At 39.0% G+C, this 26,730-nt stretch overlaps 1 protein-coding gene across 1 annotated transcript; it reads left to right on the top strand.

The window, feature by feature from the left end:
• Positions 1 to 1,329: 1,329 nt before the first annotated feature.
• COA7 (cytochrome c oxidase assembly factor 7) lies at positions 1,330 to 26,730 on the top strand. The gene is made up of 3 exons (XM_081308796.1): positions 1,330 to 1,487; positions 4,185 to 4,325; positions 25,449 to 26,730. Exons 1-3 carry the CDS (start codon positions 1,382 to 1,384, stop codon positions 25,895 to 25,897), a joined length of 696 nt encoding a protein of 231 aa, XP_081164922.1. The 5' UTR covers positions 1,330 to 1,381; the 3' UTR covers positions 25,898 to 26,730.

The raw sequence follows: 26,730 nt of genomic DNA on the forward strand, positions 1-26,730 counted from the left end.
GATTTTAGGTATCTATATCATCCAAACTGGGCCTGTATCTATTCCTTTTTTTTTTAAGTTGTAGATGGACACAATACCTTTATTTAATTTAATTTTTTTTTTTTTTATGTGGTGTTGAGGATTGAACTCAGTGCCTTCCACATGCAAGGCAAGTACTCTAGCACTGAGGTACAACCCTAGCCTCCTGTCTATTCTTGACCCCATAACCACAGGTTATACAAAGGACATATAAATCAATCTGATGATTTGAATTGTAATTGCTTATAAAGTCATATTAATTTAAAAACTAAAACTTGGATTTCAATGCCATATACAGATAAGCCATTTCTCAAGAAAGAAGTAGCTGGATATGGTCCACTCTTCTGCCATATTAGTAGAAATTCATTTGAGAAGCACCACTATAGGTGATGGAAAACTATGGATTGAGCACCACTAAGGACTATAGAGTAGGGCGGGCTGGGATTCAAAGATGAATAGGAACTGTCTTTGAAGAGTTTTCTGTCCTGGCCTTATGAAACTAATGATTCTAAGCAGAACAAAACAAAACAAGGTGAAGTTCTTCTCTTCTGCATCCTCTTTGACATGTTCCTCTTCTACTTCATTCATTTTGTTATTCAAAAAAATATTGCACACCAACCCCCTCACTTACTGTGTGACTTTGGACTCTGTACTTTAGTTTCCTTATCTGCATATTGGGGATAGTCATACATTTTCAGCGAAAAGTAAATGAGTTAATTAGCAAAAAGAATTATAGTATAAAGTTCGGCTTTGTTTATACATCAATTATCATAACAATGTTATTACTACAATCTTTACTGCTACTATGTTCCACAGCCACATTCCTTTCCTAGGTCATAGGTGTCTCTGCCCTGATAAGTCTGGAAGAAACACAGAGATAAACTAGACGTCCCATTGAACTTGTATGAACTTATGATTTGCCCCACTATACCTGCCATATAGAAAGTACTCGAAAAGCTTGCTGAATTAATAAGCAAATGTTCTCCCAATGAACAGCAAGCTCTTTTGAAGACCTCTCACATCCCTAAAATCAAACAACTTTTGAAGCACACTGCGCTTAGGAATTACTGAACTAATGAACCTATGGACGAAAGAATGGACAAATGCCTGCAGGTTGAAAGTCATTAAAACCACAAAGCAGGTCTACAGAAACATCGGCACCAGTTTTAGAACTTAGGTCAGTAGAAAAAAAAGCGTCTACCAGACTTTAACAGCGCGCGGGCTGACGGGAAGCCCAGGCTCGCCTATTAGTCTCCGCGAATCCGCGGAGAGTTCAGACGTCAGCGTCCCGCCCTCCCCAGGCCCCGCCCCCGCGTGACCGTAGGTGGAGCGCCGAGCCAAAGCGGGTTGAGGAGCTGGAGTCATGGCGGGGCTGGTGGACTTCCAAGATGCGGAGCAGGTGAAGTCATTTTTGGAGAACATGGAGGTGGAGTGCAACTACCAGTGCTACCACGAGAAGGACCCGGAAGGTGAGCGCCTGCGGCGCAGTCTGGGGACACGTCAGGGGTGGGATTGAGTGAGCGAACTCTCAGGGAACCTGGAGGGGGCATCACGTGGCGGGCTGAGGACACTTGGGTACTAGACACTTGCGACCTTGTGTGTGATGAGAGGAGCGTTGTGTGCAACAGGACTTGCGGGCGCGCCGTGGCGGAATGAGGCTGCAGGCTGGGATGGGGAAGAGTCCTGTTCTGGCATTTGAGGTCAAGGGACTGGGGATACATTAGTGAACAGATGAAATTCCCTGCCCTCAAGGAGCTTACATTCTGATAGGGGTATCGGTCAGTAAAGATAAGGAAATAAATTAAATGATGGAGTTCGGAACTGGTAAGTTCAGAGGGGGAAAAAAAAGGGTGAAGGGCTACTGGAGTTTAGGAAGACGATTGTAAATTGAGCCATCGGACAAGGGAGAAACTGACATTTGAACAATTCTTGAAGAAGTCTTGAAAGAAGCCTTGAAGAAGGCAAGGGAGTTGACCCATGCAAGGTTTTGGTTTTTTGGTTTTTGTTTTGGTACCAAGGATTGAACCCAAGGGCGTTTAACCTCCAAGTCACATCCCCAGCCTTTTTTTATATTTTGTTTTAAGACAAGAGTCTCACTATGTTGTTTAGGGCCTCGCCAAGTTGCTGAGGTAGGCTTTGAACGCAGGATCCTCCTGAGCTGGTGGGATTACAGGTGAGTGGCCATTCTGGGCCCTACTTTATTTTTTTTTAAAGGTGGAGAATAATTCACATCCTTCCTTCCTTAGAGCTTGCCGTCTGATTTTCAGAATGTGACTTTGCTATATTTTTTAGCTAACCAACTACATGGGAGAATTTTCTCTGTGAACTAGTCCAAGCCCTAATAATCTATAAGTTTCAGAGGAATTGAGGTCACTGAGGAGCAGGGTAGTTAGGGGCAGTCTATAGGGCTAATCTGCGGTTGATGAAATGGAGGAGATGGTGGGAGAAGAAAGTGTTCCTTTAGAAGGTTGAAGTCAGAATGTGTAGTCAGAATTAAGTTTATATTTTTTTTCAGTGCTGTGCATTGAGAAACCAGGGTTTATTCCCTTGTATATTACCCGCCCCCCCCAAAAGGAGGGAGGTTTTTTTCATGATAGGCAAGGATTCTACCGGTGAGCTACACTTGCCGCCTCCTCATTGTCTGTAAATAGGTAGTGCTTTCTTCTTATTCAAATCTCAGCTAAGACAGCACAGTCCTCAGTGAGACTTAAGATCCTCCTTGATTGCCCATTCTATACTTACTTGCTTGTCATCCTGTTTTACTTAAATAGAAACATTTTTTATTTTTGAATACATCTTGTTCACTTATTTGCTTATTTTTTGTATTTCTTCCTTTAGAATGTAAATTTTAGGAGAGCAAATTGCTATATTCCGGGCTGGGGATGTGGCTCAAGTGGTAGCGCGCTCGCCTGGTATGCCTGCCGCCCGGGTTCAATCCTCAGCACCACATACCAACAAAGATGTTGTGTCCGCTGAGAACTAAAAAATAAATATTAAAAATTCTCTCTCTCTGTCTCTCTCCTCTCTCACTCTCTCTTTTAAAAAAAAAATTGCTATATTCCTAGCATCTGTATATCTGGTACATAGATGCTTTTTGATGCTCAAATATTTTTGAAATTGAATGAGAAATGACATATGATATTGTAAGGAATGAATAAGGAGATTTTTTTTTTTAAAGTAACTTTATTTTATTTATTTATTTTTTTTGTGGTGCTGAGGATCGAACCGAGTGCCTCATATCTGCAAGGCAAGTGCTTTGCCACTGAGCCACAATCCCAGCCCTGAGGAAGGAGATTTTAAGGAGTGAGGTTTGCCCAGTTCGGTGGGGCACACCTGTAAGCCCAGGATCTTGAGAGGCTGAAGCAGGAGGATTGCAAGTTTGAAAGCAGCCTCAGCAATTTAGTGAGGCCCTAAGCAATTCAGCAAGATCCTGTCTCAAAATAAAAAGGGCTGGGGATGTGGCTCAGTGGTTAAGTGCCCCCGGGTTTATTCCCTGGTATCCCATTCCATCCCCCCAAATGGAGGGAGATTTGCTGGAACAAGGAGAGTGCCAAGGAGGAAGAGCCAGTTTCTAGCTCTTTTGGTAGCTGCCATGTTCCTAGCCTGGCCAAGGAATAAGGTGTAGTCATTGCCACATTTCTTTCTTGCTGTCACAAGATTAGCTTATTAGCCTTTTTTTTTTAAACATATATTTTAGTTGTAGATGGACACAATACCTTTATTTTTTTATTTTTTATGTGGTGCTGAGAATTGAACCCAGCGCCTCACACTTGCTAGGCGAGTGCTCTACTGCTAAGCTACAACCCAGATCTAGTCTTGGCTTTTAGGGGTTTTACTACTAGATTTCACCAGAAGTTCCAAAGCTAGCGTAGTTTCTGCAATGGAAGTCACTAGGTCTTTGGGCCAGCAGTGGCAAGTGGTATAGCCAGTGCAGGGGTCAAGGTTTCCCCTAGTCCATGCATTGCTCATTCCCTTGTGAATGGCAGAAAAAGCCACTTATAGGAATGGCTAAATACCACGTATAGTCTTTGTGGTAAGGTTAGTTTGCCACATCAGAGGAGGACAGTGCTGGTCCTAAATAAATGACTCAGTCTGACCTGTCACACTGGAACCTCCCTACTGAGCTGCAGTCCTAGACCTGAACAGCTCTTGCCCTCTCCTCACAGGTTGCTATCGGCTGGTGGACTATTTAGAAGGGATCCAGAAGAATTTTTATGAGGCTGCAAAGGTGTTGAAGTTCAACTGTGAAGAGAACAAGCACAGTGATAGCTGCTACAAACTGGGGGCCTATTATGTGACTGGAAAAGGTAAGAAGGGGCTTGCTTTCTTTGGTATCCCCTTTTTGATGCTAAGGCTGTCATCTTACCCAAGCCTTAGGCTAAGCTCTATTCACAGAAATATCCTCACAGGCATTGTGGAAGCACATTGCAGATACATTTGGAGACAAGAGTTCAGCAGAGTGATCGGGGAGGAGCACAGCCTTTAAGTTAAGCAAACCCTAGAGAATGCTATTTGCAAGTAGTGGGATCTTGAGCTAGTCACTTTAATCTGTGTCTCAGTTACATCACCTGTAACATGGGGGAAAATAATTCTTGCTTTGTAGGATTGTTGTGAGGACTGAAGAGGAACATGTAGATAAAAGCATCAGTATGTGCCTGGCCCAGAGTAAGAGATCAATAATTACTCCCTTTTTTCTATCTTTTCTCCTCAATTTTTTTTTTTTTTTTTTTTTGGTGTGTTTACAAGTGACTTTTACTTTTAATAAACTCAATGCATTTAACATACTTTATCCATTGGCTGGGTTTCTTGCTCAGTGGTAGGCACTCACCTAGCCTGAATGAAGCACTGGGTTTGATCCTCAGCACCACATAAAAATAAAATAAAGGTATTGTGTTCACCTACAACTAAAAATATATATTTTATTATTATTATTTTAATATTTTTTAGTCATAGATGGACACAATACATTAATTTATTTATCTTTATGTGGTGCTGAGAATCAAACCCAGGGCCTCACACTTGCTAGGTGATTGCTATACCACTGAGCCATAACTCCAGCCCCAAAATATATATTTAAAGAAAAAAAAACTATATTCATACTGTAAAATAACTAATGACTGCTTTCACACTGAATTCTCCAGATATGCAACTGAATTAGGCTTTAGTAAAAAGGTGTTTTCAGGGGTTGGGGTTTGTATGAGGCATTGGGTTCGATCCTCAGCATTATGTATAAATAAATAAAATAAAGATCCATCAACAACTAAAAAAAAAATTTAAAAATTTAAAGGGGTTTTCATTCTGCCCACATAAGTACACATATATATTGTATCTATGTGTGTGTGTGTGTGTATACATATATACTGTACATATGTAATTATATATATGTATATATATTTAATTCTCATTTTGAAGTAATTTCAGATTTATAAAGAAAACCAAAAGCATTACAGAGAATTCCTAAACTCTTTAAACCAGATACCACATTATGCCCTAATTTTATTTACCACTAGAATGGTGTTTCAGTTTTCTATTGCTAAATTACAAATTACCCTAATAATTCTTGTGGGTCAGGAATTTGGGAGTGGTTTAGCTAGATACCTCAGGATCTCTCATGAAGTCGCGGGCAAGACACTGGTCAGGAAGCTAGGGCTGTAGTCATTTCAAAGGTTTGCCTAGAGTTTGAGTTTCCAGATCTAAGAGGAATTCTCCATGTGGCTGGTGGCAGAGGCCTCTGTTCCTTATCAGCTATTGTTAGGAGGATGTCTTATCCTTGTCATGTGGATCTCTATGGGTTACTTGAGTATCTCATGACATGGTCTATGGCTTCCTCCACTGAGTAATCCAAGAGGGCAAGGTGGAATCCACAGTGTGTTTTTAAACTACCATTGGAAGTCACAATTTTTCTTTTTATACACACACACACACACACACACACACATACATACATATTTATTTGTTTATTTAAATTGCTATTGGACCTTTATTTATTTCTTATGTAGTGATGTGCCTCACACATGCTGGGCAAGTGCTACAGCCCCTACAGTTTTCATTTCTGTCACATTCTATTTATTAGAGGTGAGTCACTAAGGCTAGATCATGCTAGTGAGAAAAGACTTAAATTACAGTCTTTGAAGGAAGGAATATCAAAGAATTTATGGACATATTTTATTCTTTACAGTGCTAGAGATGGAACTCAGGACCTTATGCATGCTAGGCAAGTGCTCTGCTACTGAGTTAGACTCTCAATTCCCAAAGACATAGTCTAAAACCATGACACAGGGAATATGACCTTTGATAGGAGGCTAATTTTTTTACACTCATCATGTCATGAGCTTCTTTTTTTAAAAAAAATTTTTTAATATTTATTTATTTATTTTAGTTTTCAGCGGACGCAACATCTTTGTTTGTATGTGGTGCTGAGGATTGAACCTGGGCCGCACGCATGCCAGGCGAGCGCGCTACCGCTTGAGCCACATCCCCAGCCCGTCATGAGCTTCTTGAAGATGATTGTTCATCCCATTCCCAGTACCCAGGAGACCCTAGTTAGAAAAATGTTCAGTGAAAGTTTGATGAAGAGGATGTCTTTTTAATTTTTGGAGCTATGTTGACTGCTTTGGCTTTTACTTGGAACATAGTGCTTGTGATAGTGCTGTTTATTTATTTATTCATACATACATACATACATACGTACATACATGCATACATACCAGGGATTGAACCCAAGTGTACTTAATCACTGAGCCACATCCCCAGACCTTTTTGTTTTTTTATTTTGAGACAGGGTCTCCCTAGATTGCTTATAGCCTGTCTGAGTTGCTGAGGCTGGCTTTGAACCTGTGATCTTCCTGCCTTAGCCTCCCAAACTGGGATTTCAAGCATCACCACTATGTCCAGTATTTATTTTTAAAATTTTTCCCCAGCTTACTGAGGTATATGGTAATTGACAAATATTCTGTGTTTGCTGTATGTGTGATTCTTAAATATATGTATACATCATGAAATGATTATCACAATCAAGCTAATTAACGTATTCATCACTTCACACATTTACTGTATATCCGTGAGTGGTGAGACCATTTAATATCTACTCTCTTATCAGATTTTAAGTATATGATAAGCATAGTCACCTTGCTATATAATAGCTCTCCAGAACTTACTCATCCTACCTAATTGAAACTTTGTGCCCTTTGACCAACACCTCCCCAGATCCTAGCAACTGCTGTGCTACTCTCTGCTTCTATATGAGTTGGCTTTTTTAGATTCTACATGTAATTGAGCTCTTGCTTTGTTTTTCTGTGCCTGAATTATTTTACATAGTATTATGACTGTCATAAGGAGGTAAAGGTTCATCCATGTTGCAAATGATAGAATTACCTTCTTTTTTAAAGGCTGAATATTATATCATTGTGTATATAACTCCTAATCTGTTCCTCTGTTGATAGGCACTTTGGTTGACTATTGTGAATTATGCTGCAGTGACCGTAGGAGTGCAGATGTTTTCTTTTTCTTCTTCTTTTTTTTTTTTTTCAATATTTTCTAGTTGTTGATGGACCTTTATTTTATTTATTTATATGTGGTGCTGAGAATTGAACCCAGTACCTCATGCATGCTAGGCAAGCGTGTTACCACTGAGCCACAACCCCCCTTTATATATATATATATATATATTTATTTTTTAGCTTTAGGTGGACACAATATCTTTATTTTATTTTTTATCTGGTGCTGAGGATCAAACACAGTGCCTCATGCATGCCAGGCGAGTGAACTACTACTTGAGCCATATCCCCAGCACCCCCCCCCCCCCCAGATGTTTTCTTAAGACATTAATTTTATTTCTTTCTGGGTACTAGGGATTGAGCCTGAAGGTGCTTAATTACTGAATCACATCAAATCCTCAGTCCTTTTTTATTTTGAGACAGGATCTCGATAAGTTGTTTAGGGACCTCATTAAGTTGCTGAGGCTGGTCTTGAACTTGAAATCCTCATGTCTCAGCCCCCGAGTTGCTGGGACATATGTAGTTTTCCATAATGGTTATATCAATTTATATTCTTACCAGCGGTGTACAAGGGTTTGCATTTCTTTTCTTTCTTTCTTTTTTTAAAATATTTTTTTAGTTTTAGATGGACCTTTATTTATGTGGTGCTGAGGATTGAACCCAGTGCCTCACACATGCTAGGCAAATGCTCTACCACTGAGCTGCAGCCCCAGCCCAAGGGTTCGATTTTCTCCATATCCTCATCAACATAACAGCTGTGAGATGATATCTCCTTGTAGTTTTGATTTTCATTTCCCTGATGATTACTAACATTGAGCATTTTTTTTTAATTGATTATTTTCTTGTTTTGCAGTGCTGGGGATTAAGCCCAGGGCCTTAGAGCTACATCCCCAACCCCTAATTGGTTATTTTCTTGCTGTTGAATTCCTTATATTCATTCCTTATGTTTTTTATTTTACATTTTGGATGTTAACCCCTTTTTGGATAGATTTTCAGATATTTTCTTCCATTCTGTCTCTTCACTCTGTTGCTTCTTTGCTGTGGAGGGAAGCTTTTTAGTTTGATATCCCTTCCAAAACTCATGTTTTGTTCTTTCTTTCCCTTTTTTTTTTTTTTTTTTTTTGTGTGTGTGTGTGATACAGGGCATTTTATCACTAAGCTACACCCCTAACCCTTTTTTCAGGGGGCACTTTACTGAGCCACATCCCTAGCTCTTTTTTGTATTTTATTTAGAGACTGTATCTTTTTTTTTTTTTTTTTTTTGAGAGAAAGAGAGAGAGAGAGGGAATTTTAATATTTATTTTTTAGTTTTCAGCGGACACAACATCTTTGTTTGTATGTGGTGCTGAGGATCGAACCTGGGCTGCATGCATGTCAGGCAAGCACGCTACCGCTTGAGCCACATCCCCAGCCCTAGAGACTGTATCTTGCTGAGTTGCTTAGGGCCTCCCTAAGTTGCTGAGGCTGACTTTGAACTTTGAATCCTCCTGCTTTACCTTCCCTAGCTGCTGGGATTACAGGTGTGCACCATCATGCCTGGCCCTTTTTTATATTATTTTAAGACAGGCTCTTGCTAAATTGCCCAGGCTGGCCTTGAACTGCCTTAGCCTGCCAGGTGATCCAATTATAGGTGTGTGCCACTGCACCTAGCTCATGTTGATTTTTTTTGTTTTGTTTTGTTTCTTGTACTGAAGATTGAACCTAGGGATGCTTTACCATTGAACTATATCCCCAGTCCTTTTATTTTTTGAGACAGGGTCTTGCTAAGTTGCTTAGGGTCTAACTAAATTGCAGAGACTGTCCTTGAACTTGCAATCCTCTTGCTTCAGTCTCTCAAATTGCTGAGATTATAGGTGTGTGCCCCCATACCCAGCTTATGTTGAAATATTTGTTATAGATGGACACAATATCTTTTTTATCCTTTATTTTTTAGTTGTGGGTGGACACAATACCTTTATTTATTTATTTTTTTCATTTTTATGTGGTGCTGAGGTTCGAACCCAGTGCCTCACACATGCCAGGCAAGCGCTCTAACTCTGAGCCACAATTCCAGCCCCTGGACATAATATCTTTATTTTGTTTATTTTTATGTGGTGCTGAGGATCGAACCCAGTGCCTCATGCATGCTAGGCAAGTGCTCTACCACTGAGCTACAGCCCCAGCCCCATACTCAATGTCTTTAATCCACTCTAGGTTGATTTTTACATATGATATGAAGTAAGAGTCTAGTGTCATTCTTCGGCACATGGATATCCAGTTTTCCTAATTATTGGAGAGATTGTCCTTTCCCCATTGTGTGTTTTGTGGCACCTTTATGAAGATCCATTGACCATAAATACATGGATTTATTTCTGGGCTTTCCTTTCTGTCTCATTAGCCTAGATATCTATTTTATGCCAGTGCCATGCTGGGTTCAATCCCCTGCCTCCCCATATTGGGAATTGAACCCAGGACCTACTCATGTGCTAGGCAAGTGTTCTACCACTAAGCTGCACCCCCAGCTCTTTTTGTTTTACTTTATCTAATTTTTAAGACTATTATTATTATTTTAGTTATACATGGACAGAATGCCTTTATTTATTTTTATGTGGTGCTAAGGATTGAACCCAGTGCCTCACGTGTGCTAGGCAAGTGCTCTACCACTGAGCTATAGCCCCAGCCCCTCTATTTTAATTTTTGAGGTATGGGATTGAACCCAGGACTTACTCAAGAAAGTTGAGGCAGGAGGATCACATGTTGGAACTTGCACAGCTAGTTCTACCATTAAGCTCCACCCAAACTCTTTATTTTTTTGAGACAGGGTCTTGCTAAGTTGCTCAGGTTGGCCTCCAACAGGGGCTTGCACATGCTAGGCAAGTGCTCTACCACTGAGCTATCTCCCAGCCAAGCTTGGCCTATAATTTTCTTTTAGTGTTCTTATCTGTCTTTGGTATCAGTGTAATGCTGCCTACATAAAATGAGTTTGGAAGTGTTCCCCCTCCATTGTTTAGAAGAGTTTATATGAATTGGTATTAGTTCTTCTTTTTGCGTTGGGGAGGATTTTCCAGTGAAGCTATTAGGTCCTGAACTATTGTTTTTGATTACTAATTCAGTCTCTTTACTAGTTATTAATCTATTCAAGTTTTCTATTCATGATTCAGTCTTGGTTGGTTCTGTGTTTCTAGGAATTTATCTATTTCTTCTTTGTTGTAGTGTAATTGTTTATAATAGTCTCATCACCCTGTGTATTTCTCTGGTATCAGTTGTAATGTCTCCTCTTTGATTTTTAATTTTGTTTGCGTTTTCTTTCTTTCTTTTTTTTTTTTTAAGAGAGAGTGAGAGAGGGGGGAGAGAGAGAGAGAGAGAGAGAGAGAGAGAGAGAGAGAGAGAGAGAGAATTTTCAATATTTATTTCTAGTTCTTGGCAGACACAACATCTTTGTTGGTATGTGGTGCTGAGGATCGAACCTGGGCCGCATGCATGCCAGGTGAGCGCGCTACCGCTTGAGCCACATCCCCAGCCCCGCGTTTTCTTTAGTCTTTTGTTTATTTTTTCAAAAAACCAATTGTTAGTTACATTGATACTTTTATTACTCTTCTAATCTACTTACTTCTACTCTGATATTTACTTCTCTGACATTTGGCTTTTATGATTCCCTGAGGTCTGAAGTTAGATTATTTGAGATCTTATTTCTTAATGTAGACATTTTTAAAAAATTAAAATTTACGTTTTAGTTGTAGTTAGACATAGTACCTTTATTTTATTTATTCATTTTTATGTGGTGCTGAGGATCGAACCCAGGGCCCTGCACGTGCTAGGCGAGTGCTCCACCACTGAGCCACAATCTCAGCCCTTAGACATCTATTATTATAGACCCCTGCTCTTAGAATTGTTTTTGCAACATCCTTTAAGTTTTGCTATGTTGTTTCAATTTTCATTTGTCTAAAGATGGCTTTTGATTTATTTTTTTATCCACTGATTGATTATTCAGGTGTATATAGGTGAATTTCCACAAATTTGTGAATTTTCCAACTTAACCTTCTATTATTGATTTCTCCCTTCCCGTCTTTGTCTTTCTTCTTTTCTTCCCTTTCCCTTCTGTTTCCTTCCTTTTGCTTCATGCATGCTGGGCAAGCACTCTGCCACTTAGCTATATCCCCAGACCCTGCTTCCCCTATATTGGAAATTGAACCCCAGGGTACTTTACCACTGAGCTATATCCCCAGTCTTTTTTCCTTTTGGACTGGGTCTTGATAAGTTACCAAGGTCAGACTTAAAATTTCAATCCTTCTGCCTCCACTTCTCAGGATGCTGAGATTACAGGCATATGCCACTGTGCCTAGCTCTAGTTGCATATTTTTGTATTCAGATGATACTTGATGATTTCATTCTTCCTAAATTTGCTGACTTGTTTTATGGCCCACTTACTCTGTCCTCAACAATGTCTCCTGAGTGCTTAAAAAGAATGCATTCTGCTGCTGTTGTCTGGAGTGTTCTGTAATGTCTGTTAGGTCTATTTGGTGAAAAGTGCTATTCAAATTTACTGCCTTTTTTTTTTTTTTTTTTTGGTTCTGGGGATTGAATCCAGCAGGGTTTTTATCACTAAGCGGCATCTTCAGTCCTTTTTAATTTTGAGATGGGGTCTCACCACCTTGTTGAGACTAGCCTTTTGTAATCCTCCTGCCTCAGCATTCCAAGTCGCTGAGATTACCACATGCACCACCATAACTGGCTTAAACTCACTGCCTCTGTCTTGATTTTTCTGTCTGAATGATTTATCCATTGTCAAAGTAAGGTATTGAAGTCCCTTGCTATTAACATATTGCTGTCCATTTCTCTTTCAGTTCTATTAATATTTGCCTTATATATCTAGTTATTCCAAGGTCATCTTTATTTTACGGAAAGTTTGGAGCAAAGAGAGGCATTTCTTTGACCTAGTAATTCTCCTAGTATTCTCTCCTAAAGAAGTAACTGGTGGGGGCTGGGGTTATGGCTCAGTGGTAGAGCATTTGCCTTGTACGTGCAAGGCCCTGGGTTCGATCCTCAGCACCACATAAAATAAATAAATATATAAATAAAATAAAGGTTAAAAAAAAAAAGAAATAACTGGTGGGCTGGGGCTGTAGCTCATTGGTGGAGTGCCTGCCTCACATGTGTGAGGCACTGGGTTTGATCCTCAGCATCACATAAAAATAAATAAAGATATTGTGTCCAACTACAACTAAAAAAAAAAAAAATTAAAAAAAGAAGTAACTGGAAATCTAAAGATTATGTATAAAGATATTCATCCCAGCATTATTTATCTCCAAATTTAAATTTTCATTAATTTGTAATTTACAAGTAATACATACTGCATGCATATAGTAATAAAATAAAGGGAAGTATGTGCCAGAAGTAGCAAGTTAATTATATGTTTTGTTGTGGGTGGTGCTGGGGACTGAACCTTTTTACTCTACCACTGGACTATATCCTTAGCCCCAGCAGCTGAGTTAAGTAATGTTATTTTCATTGGATGAAGTAGTTAGCACATTAAAAAATAATGTTTCTAAAGAATTTTTGTTGCTAGGTGTTGTGGCATGTGCCTGAATTCCCAGCAACTTGGGATTTTCACATCAAGTTCAAGGCCAGCCTTAGCAACTTATTGAGACGCTAAACAGCTTAGTGAGACCCTGTCAAAATAAAAAAATAAAAAGGTCTGGGAATGTGACTCTGGTTAAGCACCCCTGGATTCAATCCCCAGTACCAAAAAAAAAAAAGGAAAAGAAAAAAAATTTATGTTGATATAGGGGAAAACTTAAGCTGTAATGTTCAGTGAAGAAAGCTAAGTACCAAATTACATATAGAATGGATTCAGTTTTATGATAAAGTGTGTAAAACAAAAATGTCCCTAGTGATTATTCTGGATTAGGTGTCTCAGTAACCTTTGGATTCCTTTTATTTTTCTTCTTTTTTTACTATATTTTCTGTAAGGAGGTGGATTTTCTTATTGAATCAGGGAAGCCAAAACAGGCTGTGATGTTGTTTTCCCTTTTCTTATTAGGCCAACATATCATTAGTGATTGCATATTGAGAATTATTTTTCACTTAAGTGCTCCTTGATTACTACATGTAGGGGGCAATGAATTAGATAAGGACCAATGGAGGGGGAGAAAATTTTATACTAATGTTAATTACACCTGGGAGAGTTTGATAGGTATTTTCAGAGAGACATGTAAAGTATTATAGGGGTTCAATGCAAGAATTATGTCATCACTAGGGGGTGCTAGCATGAAGGAGGAGGCATTGAAAACCAGTCCTTGAAGAGTGGATTTTGTTTGGAGGTGGATTAGAGTTAATGTCCCTGAAGAGAGAAAGTGGGCAGTGTGAAAGGACACTGTATGGAGAACACTATACTAATGTGTCATATGGCAATATTTCCGTTGATGATGGGTCCAGTTTACCACTATGATGGTGCCATAATATTATTATAAAGTTGGACATGGTGGCACACACCTGTAGTCACAGCTACTTGGGAGGTTGAGGAGGGAAGATCACTTGAGCTTGTACGTTCAAGACCAGCCTGGGCAATATAGTAAGACTGCATTTCAAAAAAAAAAAAAAAAAGAATTATAAGGAAAATAACCTATTGCATAGTGACATCTGCAATGTAACATCGTGGTGCAAGGCATTGCTTATGTGTTCGTGGTGATCCTGTGTGAGCAAATCTGTGCTGCCAGTCCTATGAAGGTACATACATAATACATAATACTTAATGATAATATATGACTGTTACTGATTGTGTTAGTTAGCTTTCCATCATTGTAACAAAAGAGAAAAACTACTTAAGAGAAATGATTTATTTTGGCTCATGCTTCAGAGGTTTCAGCCCATGGTCAGCTAGCTCCATTGCTTTTAGGCCTGTGATGAGGCGGAAACATGGTAAAAAAGCATTTCAGAGGAAAGCTGCGCACCTATAGCAGTCAGGAAACAGGGGACAGGGCCAGAGATGAGTTATATCCTTCAAAGGTAGACCCCAGTGACCAGCTTCTTTCAATGGAGCTCCACCTCCTAATAGCCCATTCAACTATGAACTTGTCAAAGGATTAACCTGTTGATGAGGTTAGTGCCCTCATGATCCTGTCACTTTCCCAAAGCCCATCTCTGAACATGGAGACCAAGCCTTCAATACATGAATATACCACTGGTTTATGTATTTATTATTCTTTTCATTGTTATTTTAGGGCTTATTCTTTATTTTTAAAAAAGTTTATTGTAAACCAGTATGTGTGTTATACATCTCATATTTACTGTGTTTCAATTGCAGTAAGAGGCCACAAACAGTGGTAGATGCCATTTAGGATTGTGTGAGTACTTTCTAGGATGTTCACATAACAAAGAAATCACCTAATAGTGCATTACTCAGTAGGTATCCCTGTCCTTACATAATACTGACTATATTTAATCCTATTAACATCTTTTTCTTGGAGGAGGAGGTCTGGGATTTAAGCCAGGGGCAATTTACCACCATGCTACATCTCCAGCCCTTATTATTTTTTATTTTGAGACAGGGTCTAAGTTCCTTAGGGCCGCACTAAATTGCTGAGGCTGGCCTTGAACTTGAGATCCTCTTGTATTAGCCCTTTAACATTCTTTTTTTTTAAATATTTTTTATTGTAGATGGACATGACATCTTTGTTTATTTTTATGTGGTGCTGAGGTTCGAACCTAGGACCTCCCACGTGCCAAGGCAAGCGCTCTACCACTGAGCCACAACCCCAGCCTCCCTTTAACATTCTTTAATAAAATTTTCCAGGTATTTAAGCCAGAATGTTCACAAAGTTTATCTTTGCTACCTGAGCTTAGCAGACAGACCTTTAGCCATGCTGTGATTAAAAACCTGTACTGGGCTGGGGATGTGGCTCAAGTGGTAGCGTACTCGCCTAGCATGCGTGAGGCACTGAGTTCGATTCTCAGCACCATATAAAAATAAAATATATTTTTGAAAAAAAAAAAAAAACCTGTACTGTTGGGCTGGGAATGTACGTCACTGGTAGAGCATTTACCTCACATGTGTGAAGTCCTGGGTTCAATACCCAGCTCACTCACAAAAAAAAAGAAGGAAAATAATCCCAAACACCAATATTATTGACTCCCCCTCCCTAGTTCTGAGCCAAAGATTTTATAGGTTTTTTGTTTTACTTTCTGTTTCTGAAAATACATCCAGTGTCCATCCTTTACACAGACTGACTAATTCTTCTAACACAGAATCTTACGGCCAGAGAGCAAACAACCCACTTCCATCAAGAGCATTAATTGGCATTTTTCTTCCCCAAGATATGGATTCCTCATTGACAAAATGAGGGTAATAAGGTTTGCTTATGCCTTCTTCATAATATTTTTCAGAGCATCAAATTAGATTGTGGATCTGACTGCTTTGTTAAATTTAAAATATCCTCCCAATGTGAACAGGTCTAGTTTGTATTGATCACTCTAAAGGTTACTTGAGATTGAGGTTAGATAAACTCAAGGAATGTTTTGGCCATGTTTCCATCAATGAAATCAGCTTTGAACTTTTTAAAATTTTTATCTAGAACCTCATACATGTTAGGCAAGTGCTTTACCATTGAGCTACATCCCAAGCCCATTTATACATGGTGCTGAGAATCAAACCCAGTGCCTCACACGTGCCAGGCAAGTGTGCTACCGCTGAGCCATAGTTCCAGCCCTCCCAAGCCCCCTTTTAAATTTTGAGACAAGGTTTTGCTAAGTTGCTTAGGTCTGCCTCAATTTTGTGATTCTCCTGCCTACTTTTGTGTGCTGCCATGCCCAGCAGCTTTGAATTGTTTTTGAGAAGTAATCTAAGTGTCCAACAAAAGATAATTGAAAGTAATTCTGATATATCTGTTTGAAATGTTTTGCTGCCAATAAAACAGATATTAAGAAAGGTTTCCAATGAGGAGTGAGGCAGGCTCATGATTACAGCATGCAAAAACAGGACCAAACTAAATAGAAAAAGTACCGAGAAGAAACACCAAAAATTAGAGTAATAGTCTCTAGGTGGTGATAACAACAGATTATTCATTTTTCTTATTACTGTTTAAATGTCCTCAATTTCATCTTGTAAGAAGTAGAATTACTTTAGTAGAGGAAATGAAGACTCAAAATTGATGATGATGATTACAAACATATTTTTAGTCAAGACCACCCTTGTGGACTCAAGTGTAAATAGCTGACTATATACAGATAATTCTATTTAAAATTCTTCCAGGCATCTCAAATTTAACAAATGCTGTGTGTAATTCTCAATTGTTTTCTTCTCTGTCTAATTTATTATGCCTCTACATTATCTTCCATTTTAGCACATTATCTCCCTTCACTTGATAGCAAAGGAAGTAAGCAAGTGAGCTCCATCCATGGTAGCTTTGGCTGTCTTCCTAAGGTACTTTGACAGAGAGGTGGAAGCCAAGCAGACCTTGGTAGTCTTCCTGAACTAAAAAGGTAGAGGTACAAATTTTGGCCACTGAGGTGACTAGAGTTTGCAGGAGAGCCTACAAGAGTATCGCCATCTATCCTGGCTGGCGACCTATGCTGGGTTCACAACTCTGACTATTCCAATAATTTAAGAAAATGACAAAGAAAGCACGCAAACACACAGAAGTACCTTTTCAAAACCGAGACGGCTCTCCAACCTTAGGAGTCTGTGGAAAAAGAGAGCCACTGGAATTCTTTATTCTTATATAGGGGACATACATGGGGAGGTTCCATGGAACATTCTATCCCCAAAACGGCAAAGGGATAGGATTACAAAGGTTGAGTTACAGGTGAGTGTAACTCAACCCCACCAAGTGAATCCTATTCCTGGAGCCACACCTCATTATCCGAGCAGGAGTAAGGCCCAATGTGTTGCAGAGTGCAACAACTGTTCCATACTCCTTTATTTAGGACTTAAAAGGTGAGTATACTCCAGAGTGGCTTCTGACCCTAGAGAGGAAAGAGCTTCCAAAAATCCACCTGGGGTACTCCCAACCTCTGTTAAGCTGCACATACATAGTGTCATGAGAGGCCTTGCAGTGAAAACCTACTGGGAAAGTACAGCAGTGCACACCTTTGATCCCAGCCACTTAGAAGGCTAAGACAGAAGGGTTGCAAATTTGAGGCCAGCTGGGGCAATTTAACAAGACCCTGTCTCAGAATAAATAAAAAGGGCTGGAATGTAGTTCAGTGGTAGAATGTTCAAGTTCAATACCCAGTACCACCAAACAACAACAAAACACTACTAGGGTGCTATGACCTAAAAAGTGATTCTAGGAGCTGGGATTATGGCTAGGTGAGAGCACTCACCTAGCATGGGCGCGACCTTTGATTCTCAGCACCACATAAAAATAAAGGCATTTGTGTTGTGTCCATCTACAAAAAAAGATTCTCTCTCTCTCTCTCTCTCTCTCTCTCTCAAAAAAAAAAAAAAAAAGTGATTCTAGAGTGGTTTGAATTCCAACTATTTTCTGAATGGAGAGAACTTACTGACCATCACAGGTATCCAACTGAGACTCCAAAAAGGAAGTAGTAAGACTATTTTAGGTGTGCTCTCACAAAATTTAAAAATAAGTCTCTAAAGGTTTGGGATAGTAAGTTAGCTACCTTCCAGAACAAAATTCAGGAGTCTTGAAAGGAATATTATAAAATCCAAAGAGAACAAAGTATCAACTACAAAGTCTTAGCGTCTTTTTTTTTTTTTTTTTTTTTTGTACCAGGGATTGAACTTGGGGGCATTTGACTGCTGAACCACATCCCCAGCCCTATTTTGTATTTTATTTAGAGACAGGGTTGCTTAGCACTTCCCATTGCTGAGGTTGGCTTTGAACTCATGATCCTCCTGTCTCAGCCTCCCGAACCACTGGGATTAGAGGCACGTGTCACCCTACCTGGCTTAGCATCATTATTAAAAAAAGGGAATAAGGAGCTGGGTGCAGTGGTACACACCTGTAAGTCCAGCAGTTTGGGAGGCTGAGACAGGAGGATCATGAGTTCAAAGTCAGCCTTAGCAATGGGGAAGCGCTAAGCAATTCAGTGAGACCCTGTCTCTAAATTGGGCTGGCGATGTGGCTCAGTGGTCAAATGTCCCTGAGTTTAATCCCGGGGTCCCCCACTGCTCCCCCCCAGATGAAATAAAAAACAAACAAGCAAATAAATAAATAAAAATTGGGGATAAAAGCAGTGAATAGAAACATACCCAGATATGACAAAGATATTGGAATTAATAGTCAAAATTTAAATGGGTCTAATAAATATGTTTAAGGGTTTTAATAAAAGGTGGATGTAATGAATTGAATTTAAAGAAAGTATTGAAGAACCAAGTGAAATTTTAGAATTGAAAAACATGGGCTGGGGGTGTGGCTCAGTAGTAGAGCTCTTATCTAACATGTGTGAGGCAATGGGTTCGATTCTTTTTTTTTTTTTTTTTAAAGAGAGAGAAAGAGAATTTTTTAATATTTATTTTTTAGTTATCGGCGGACACAACATCTTTGTTTGTATGTGGTGCTGAGGATCAAACCTGGGCCGCACGCATGCCAGGTGAGCGCGCTACCGCTTGAGCCATATCACCAGCCCCTGGGTTCGATTCTTAGCACCACATTAAAAAGAAATAAAGATATTGTGTCCATCTGCAGCTAAAAATATTTTTAAGTAGTACCATGATATTTGAAAATGAAAAACTCGCTGGACAAGGTTAACAGCAAATTAGAGACTTGAGAAGAAAAACATGAGCAAACTTAAAAGATGTATGAACTTGAAGATAGAAATATAGCTTCTATTGAAATTGAAGCAAAGAGGAAAAAAAAGCCAAAAAGAACAGAGCATCAGCCTTTGGTTCAGCATCCATCAATCTAACATGTGTATTGGGGTTCCAAAAAGAGAATGGAGTAGAAAAGCACATTTATGAAGTAACAGATGAATAATGTCTGAATCTGATGAAAAATACTATCCCACAGGCCATGAAGCTCAGTGAACCCCAAGTAAGATGACTAAAGAAAATCATCTGTAGACACGTTATTGTCTGTTGAAAACCAAAGATGAAAAGAAAATCTGAAAAGCAGACAGAAAAAAGACACACTCATTGGAAAATTGGTAAGAATTACCATCGACTCCTCATTAGACTCAATGTAAGCCAGAAGACAGAAAAACATTTTTTAGTTGAACATGGACCCAATACCTTGTTTTACTTATTTAAAAATTTTTTTTTTAATGTGGTACTGAGGATTGAACCCAGTGCCTCACATGTGCAAGGAAAGTGCTCTACCACTGAGCCACAACCCCAGGCCCCTCAGAAGAGCATTTTTTAACTGTTGAAAGAGAGAGAAAAAAAATCAAGCTTGAATTTAAATGAATTAATTGGGAATTAAATGATTTCTAATTAAAACGAGATAAAATTGAAGGTGAATAGATTCAATTTTAGATGAAAGCATAAAGAATGAGTTACTAGGGGCTGGGGTTGTGGCTCAGTGGCAGAACACTTGTCTTGCACATGTGAGGCACTGGGTTCGATCCTCAGCACCACATAAAAATAAATAAACAAAATAAAGATATTTTTAAAAAAGAATGAGTTACTAGCAAACTTATAAGAAATGCCAAAGAAAGTGCTTAGTTGAGGGAAAATAATAAGTTGGTAACTAATATCCACACAAATGGACAAAGACCACTGGAATATATGTAAATATAAGACTTCCTCCCTCTTATCAGTGTCTTCAAGGAGTTTTATTCTTTCCTGTGCTCTTGTGATTGTCTTGCTTCCTCTTTTGTGTGTAGGAATCCTTTAAATATTATCTATAATGCTGGTTTAGTAGTCATGGATTCCTTTACTTTATGCTTATCTTGGAAAGTATTTCTTCTTCACTTCTGAAGGATAGTAAGTTTGCTAAATAGAGTATTTTCTTTCCATACCCTCTTGGCCTTTGGAGTTTTTGCTGAGAAATCTTCAGTTATTTTAATGGGCTTACCTTTATAAGTGACTTTCTATTGCAGTTTTCAATGTTCTTTCTTCTGTACTTTTAACAATTTAACTATAATATAATGTGGAGAGATTATTTTTTTGGTCAGGTCTATTTGCAATTCTAAATGCCTTCTGTATCTGGGTGTCCATGTCTTTCCCAAGTTTTGAGTCATTTTCTACTTTTATTTTTTCACTGAATAATCTCTCTGTACCTCTGCTCCTTTGTCTATGACTTTGATTCATGTTTGATCCTTTAATTGTGTCACATAGGTCTTGCATGTTCTGTTCACTCTTTTTTTCTTTTTTAAATATTTATTTTTTAGTTTTAGGTGGACAGAATATCTTTATTTTACATGTATGTGGTGCTGAGGATTGAACCCAGTGCTCAAGCATGCTAGGCAAGCTCTCTACCACTGAGCCACAACCCCAACCCCCACTTTTTTTTCTTTATTGCTGTCTGAATGTGATAATTTATCAACCTTGTCATCAAGTCTTGATAATATTCTTTCTTTTTCCTCATCTACTCTCTTGGTGAGACTTTCAACTGAGTTTTAAATTTGACTTTTGAGTTTTTCATTCCCAGTTTTTTTTCCAGGATATCTTTTTTTTTTTTTTTTAATTGAGTTGTCCTTTCATATCCTACATTGTCTTCCTTAATTCATTCAGCTGTTTTTTTTTTTTTTAATTCATTGATCATTTTAAACATAATTCTTTTCAATTCTTTGGCATTTTATCCACTTTAATATATTTGGACTCAGTTACCAGAGAGTTGTGAACTTTTGTAGTAGTCAGGTTGCCTTGAGTTTTCATGCTTCTTGTATTTGTGTATTGAGATTTGCTCATTTGTTGGGATGCAGTGTCTCTTCTACTTTTATTGGAGGGCCTTCTTAGGGAATAGTCTTCTCTTGATGGGCTATCTGTTGTTGTGTAGCATTGAATTTAATTCCAAGTGGATTTAATAGTGCAGTTCCCTATGGTTTCTCTAAGTTTGATTGGTAAATTTTGACATATTGCCTGAGGGACTCACTTTCTCTGTAGCTCTAGAAAGAGGAGGGTCCTTCTAGTAGTTCAGTTGGATGTGTTGTAGATAGCATAATATGTGGAGTTCCTCTTCCAGTTTTTTTTTTTTTTTTTAAAGAGAGAGAGAGAGAGAGAGAGAGAGAGAGAGAGAATTTTAATATTTTTTTTAGTATTCGGCGGACACAACATCTTTGTTGGTATGTGGTGCTGAGGATCGAACCCGGGCCGCATGCCAGGCGAGCGCGCTACCGCTTGAGCCACATCCCCAGCCCCTCCTCTTCCAGTTTTGTCTTCAATGTATTGACTGCAAGGTTATGTAGAGGTCCCTGTAGATGGAGTGTCCACACAGTTGTGTTATTTCTCTCTGCTCTTGCTGTGGGGTGAGTGTCCAGGAGTGGGACTTCTGGCCCTCCCTAGCCATGCCTGCTTGGGGCCAGATTGTCATTGGGGAACTTTTACTCTCTGCTTTTTTTTTTTTTTTTTTTTTTTTTGTACCAGGAACTGAACCTAAGGGCTATTAACCACTGAGCAATGTCCCCAGCCCTTTTTTATTTTGAGACAGGGCCTCTCTAAGTTGCTGAGGCTGGCTTTAAATTTGCAATCCTCCTGCCTCAGCCTTCAAGTTGCTGGGATTACAGGTAACTAGAGTTGTGCTCCAGCTATCTCTCTGTTTTAAAGTTGAAGTGTGCACCGAGATTCAAGTAGGACTGTTTTGTGGCTAGAGTAAGTGCAATTTCTTTCAACTTTGTTGTGGGTATAGCTCAGCCACAAAATGCCATCCAGTGTACTTGAGGTGTGGGGCTTGATCCCCCAGCTCCACTGAGAAGGACGAAGACAAAAAACAGTAACATTTACAACATAAAAACAAATAAGATATACGAATACAGTAACACTCAATTAACAATTATAACTAATAGAAAGGAAAGGGGCAAGACAGGTATAGTGTTTGCCTGTAATCTCAGCTGTTTGGGAGGCTGAGACTAAAGGATCTCAAATTCAAGGCCAAACTGGGCAATTTAGTGAGAACCTATCTTAAAAATAAAAAGAGCTGGGGCTTTAGCTCAGTGGTAGAACACCCCTGTACCAAAAAAAAAAAAAAAAAAGAAAAGAAAAGAAAAGAAAAGAAACCAAAAAGTTGAAAATCTTTAAAAGATTGTTTAAAGCAAAAATAATAGTAGTATATTTGTAAGGCTTATTGTATATAGAAATTAAACATGACAGCAATAGCAGAAAGGATGGGGATATAATTAAAAGGCCTTTACATTGTATGTGAAGTAGTATAATATTAATCCATGATAGATTGTGAAAAGTTCAGGATAAACATGATAATCAATAGATGAACCACTAAAAAAAAAAGGAGGTATAACTAAAAAAAGTCAATTATGGAAATGAATATATAAATATATAATTCAAAAGAAGAAAGAAACAACAGCATTGGGGAAAATTAAGACTAGATTTAAAATCTTTTCTAGAAAAATCTATATGGTAACCAATAAAGAGGTGAATCGAGAAATAGGGGCTATAGTCGTAGCTCAGTGGTAAAATGCTTGCTTAGCATGTGTGAGGCACTGGGTTTGATCCTCAGCACTACATAAAAATAAATCAATAAAATAAAGGTATAATATATAATAACATTAAAAAAATTCAGAAATGGAGACACTCATGAAGAAACTAATGATGAGCAGAATCCATTTAGAATGACCATTGGGCTAATGAATAGAAGGTAAATGACATATACCTTTATGGCATGAAAACATAATTGTTGAAACTGGGGGTGTAGTTCAGGTGGTAGGGTTCTTACTTAGCATGCATGAGGCCCAAGTTCTCCAAGATCACAAGACTGGAGCCCAGGCTGTGGGCTATACTATCTCCTTGAGTTGAAATAATATAACCTATAGAGAGGTATAAGAGAGGAGAGATGAAAGTACTACCTGCCGGTATCCTTGTTTTTTATAGTTAAAATTTGCTCTATTTCAGTCCCCTACAGTCTGTTTTTCTTCTAATAAATAAACGAATAAATAAATAAATTTTTATTTACAAGCAGTATATATGATCCAATTTTTTAAAGTACTTTTCTATTTGGTATCCATTCTGACAGCCAGCATTTAATCTAAACACATGCAACAAAGATCGATAGAATGGTGCTGACTTGATTATTATTTATAGATGATGGATTGAAATCATTAAAGAATAATATTAAAATGTTTATATTTCAGAATGAGGACAGTACATGGGGATTTCAAATTTTGCCTTAAAAAAAAGTAACTAAAAAAAAGTGAGCCCTGTCACTATCTCTGCCTAGATAAATTACTTTGGGGCAGTTTCTCAATTGCTTTCAGGATTAAATTCAGGGTCCTGAGCATGACCAGTCAGACCCTGCATGATCTGGACCCTTTCGTCTCTTCAGTTTCCTCTTTCAATGGTTTCTGGGTTCAGTCCACAGTAGCTTCTGTTCCCCCTGCCTGGAAAATCCCTCACCCATATTTTCTTTTTCCCTTTTTCATTGTATCACTGCTTAAATGTTACTTCTTTCAGGGAACTTTCCTTGACTTCATGCCCGGGCTAGATCAAGACCCTAAATATATCCTTATTCTCCCTGTACTTCTCTATACCTTTTTCACACTTAGAATCATACATTTGTTTGTGTGGTTGTTTAATATGTCTCGTTAGACCATAGACCAAGATTCTCAAGGGCAGGGCAATGTCTGTTCCCCAGGATCTAATGCAATAGTGGCAAATAAAAGACGTCAGTATGTACTCAGCCCTCAGTATTCTGGGGGATATTGGTTCCAGGACTTCTGCAGATACTAAAATCCTAGAATTCTCAAGTCCCTTATATAAAAATGACACCATTTTTGCATACGACCTCTGTAATCTTCCTGTATACTTTTCCTTGAAAAAAATTTAATGTGCTTTTATGAATCACTTGAGCATTTTTTTCATATTTTTTAATTGATGCATTTATAGTTGCACATAATAGTGGAATTTCTTATGTATTCGTACATGCACACAATATAACAATATAATTGGTCAGTATCATTCCCCAGTATTCCCCTTTTCCCTCCTCCCTCCCTCCCTTTCCTCTACCCTAACTGATCTTTATGAGATTGCATCACACTTTTTCCTTTTTCTTCAGTATTCTAAAATCACCTTTAGATTACTTATAATACCTAATGCAATGTAAATCATAATGGAAGTAGTTGTTATTACTGTATATTCTAGGATTAAAGACAAAAAATGTCTATATTTATGCAGACAATTTTTTTTCCCACCACTGAGCTACATTCCTACCCCTTTTTATTTTTTGAGAAAGTTCTCACTGGGGGTGCCTCTCAGGTTGCTGAGGCTAACCTCAAACTTGCAGTCCTCCTGCCTCAGCCTCCTGAGTCTCTGGGATTACAGGTGTATACCATCATGCTCTTTTCTGAATTTTTCTTTGTGTGTGTGTGTATACTGGGATTAAATTCAGGGGAACTTATCCACTGAGTCACATCTCCAGCCCTTTTTTGTATTTTATTTAGAGACAGGGTCTCACTGAGTTGCTTAGGACTTTGCTAAGTTGCTGAAGTTGTATATTCTGAATATTTTTGACCCAAGTTAGTTAAGTGTACAGATGTAAAAGCCACAGATTGAGAGGGTCAACTGTATATTTAAATGTATGAACCTTTAATTGTTTATAAAACGCTATGTTCTTACTATAACTCTGTGAGGTGGATATTTTTTGTTTCCAACTTTGACCTCCTTTACCTGTTTGGGCTTCCTCATAAGACGGCATTTGAACAAAAGATTACATGGCTAAAGAAGCTGAAGGGTCTGTGCTCCATGCCAGGCTACTTTTCTTTCATATTGCCTTAGCTGAGAGGATATGGACTTGCTTTCTTACTTTGAATTGCTCGCTAACTTTGAGCTGAGACAAATAGGTTCTGCCCTGACTTGGGTTTACTTTTTTCCTTTACTTTCTGTCATTGCAGGTGGATTAGCTCAGGACCTGAAAGCTGCCTCGAGCTGCTTTTTGATGGCATGTGAGAAGCCTGGAAAGAAGTCTGTGGAAGCATGTCACAATGTCGGTCTCCTGGCACATGATGGCCAGGTCAATGAAGATGGCCAGCCCGACCTGGGGAAGGCCAGGGACTACTACACAAGGGCCTGTGATGGCAACTATGCCTCCAGTTGCTTCAACCTTAGTGCCATGTTTCTGCAGGGTGTCCCTGGCGTTCCCAAGGATATGGGCCTGGCATGTGAATACTCAATGAAAGCCTGTGACCTGGGCCATGTTTGGGCCTGTGCCAATGCTAGCCGCATGTATAAAATGGGAGATGGTGTTGATAAGGATGAGGCCAAGGCAGAGATGCTAAAAAATCGGGCTCAACAGCTGCACAAAGAGCAGCAGAAAAGTGTGCAGCCCTTAACATTTGGGTAATGTGGCCAATGTTAAGGGCTGCACAAGCATCAAGCAGCTTGAGGCTGGCACCTTCTATTTCTGAGACCTGATGCAGCCCTTAAAGGTCAACCTGCTGGAGCAGGAGAACTTGGGACTTAATATCAGTAGCTCTGGTTACATAAATCCATTTGCTCCTGAGTGTCACCTACTGGGATGTGGCCTGCAGTGAGTGTGTTCTGTCAGTTATCTTTTATGTGGCTGTGTTCTGTGAACACTCCCACATTTATGGGGTCTTTTCAAACTTTTGGAGCTCTGTGAAAAATAGGAGCCAACTAGAGAGCCATAAAGATTTGTGTGAGGGATTGGAGGGCAGAATACCAGGAAGTCAAAAATCAGCAGCCAGAGGGCCTGAAGGAATCAGCTGCTATCATCATCATCCTCCTCATCATGCTCATTTTAGTTGGGGGGGGGGGCTTGAAAATCAGTGTCTTGCTTTACATAATAGAGGTCTTAAGGAGCTAAGAAAAGTTAAACAGTCACGACTGCCACCCTCTGACTTACGTAATCGTTGGTGTGGGCTTTTTGCTTTCAGATTCAGATCTTTCAAGAAGTTAATATAGATTAGGAAAGCCATGCAGCATGAAGGTTAAAGGCTCATGTTGCTAACGATGAAACGGAAGCCCGCCTTCCCCTAGAAGAAACCTTCACAGTTAAAACCTCCCCGACACTCACCTCATGGAGCTTATGCTGAGGACATTCCCAGAGTAATTCCAGCTAGTAATTCGCAAACAAAGACTTTGTGACATATTTTGCCTACTGATACTGAGCCTTTTTCACTGTTCCTGTGAATAAACTATTTTGATTGATTTGTA

Source organism: Spermophilus citellus, assembly GCF_964194105.1.
Source record: "Spermophilus citellus genome assembly, chromosome: 9".
In the NCBI taxonomy this organism is placed as follows: domain Eukaryota; kingdom Metazoa; phylum Chordata; class Mammalia; order Rodentia; family Sciuridae; genus Spermophilus; species Spermophilus citellus.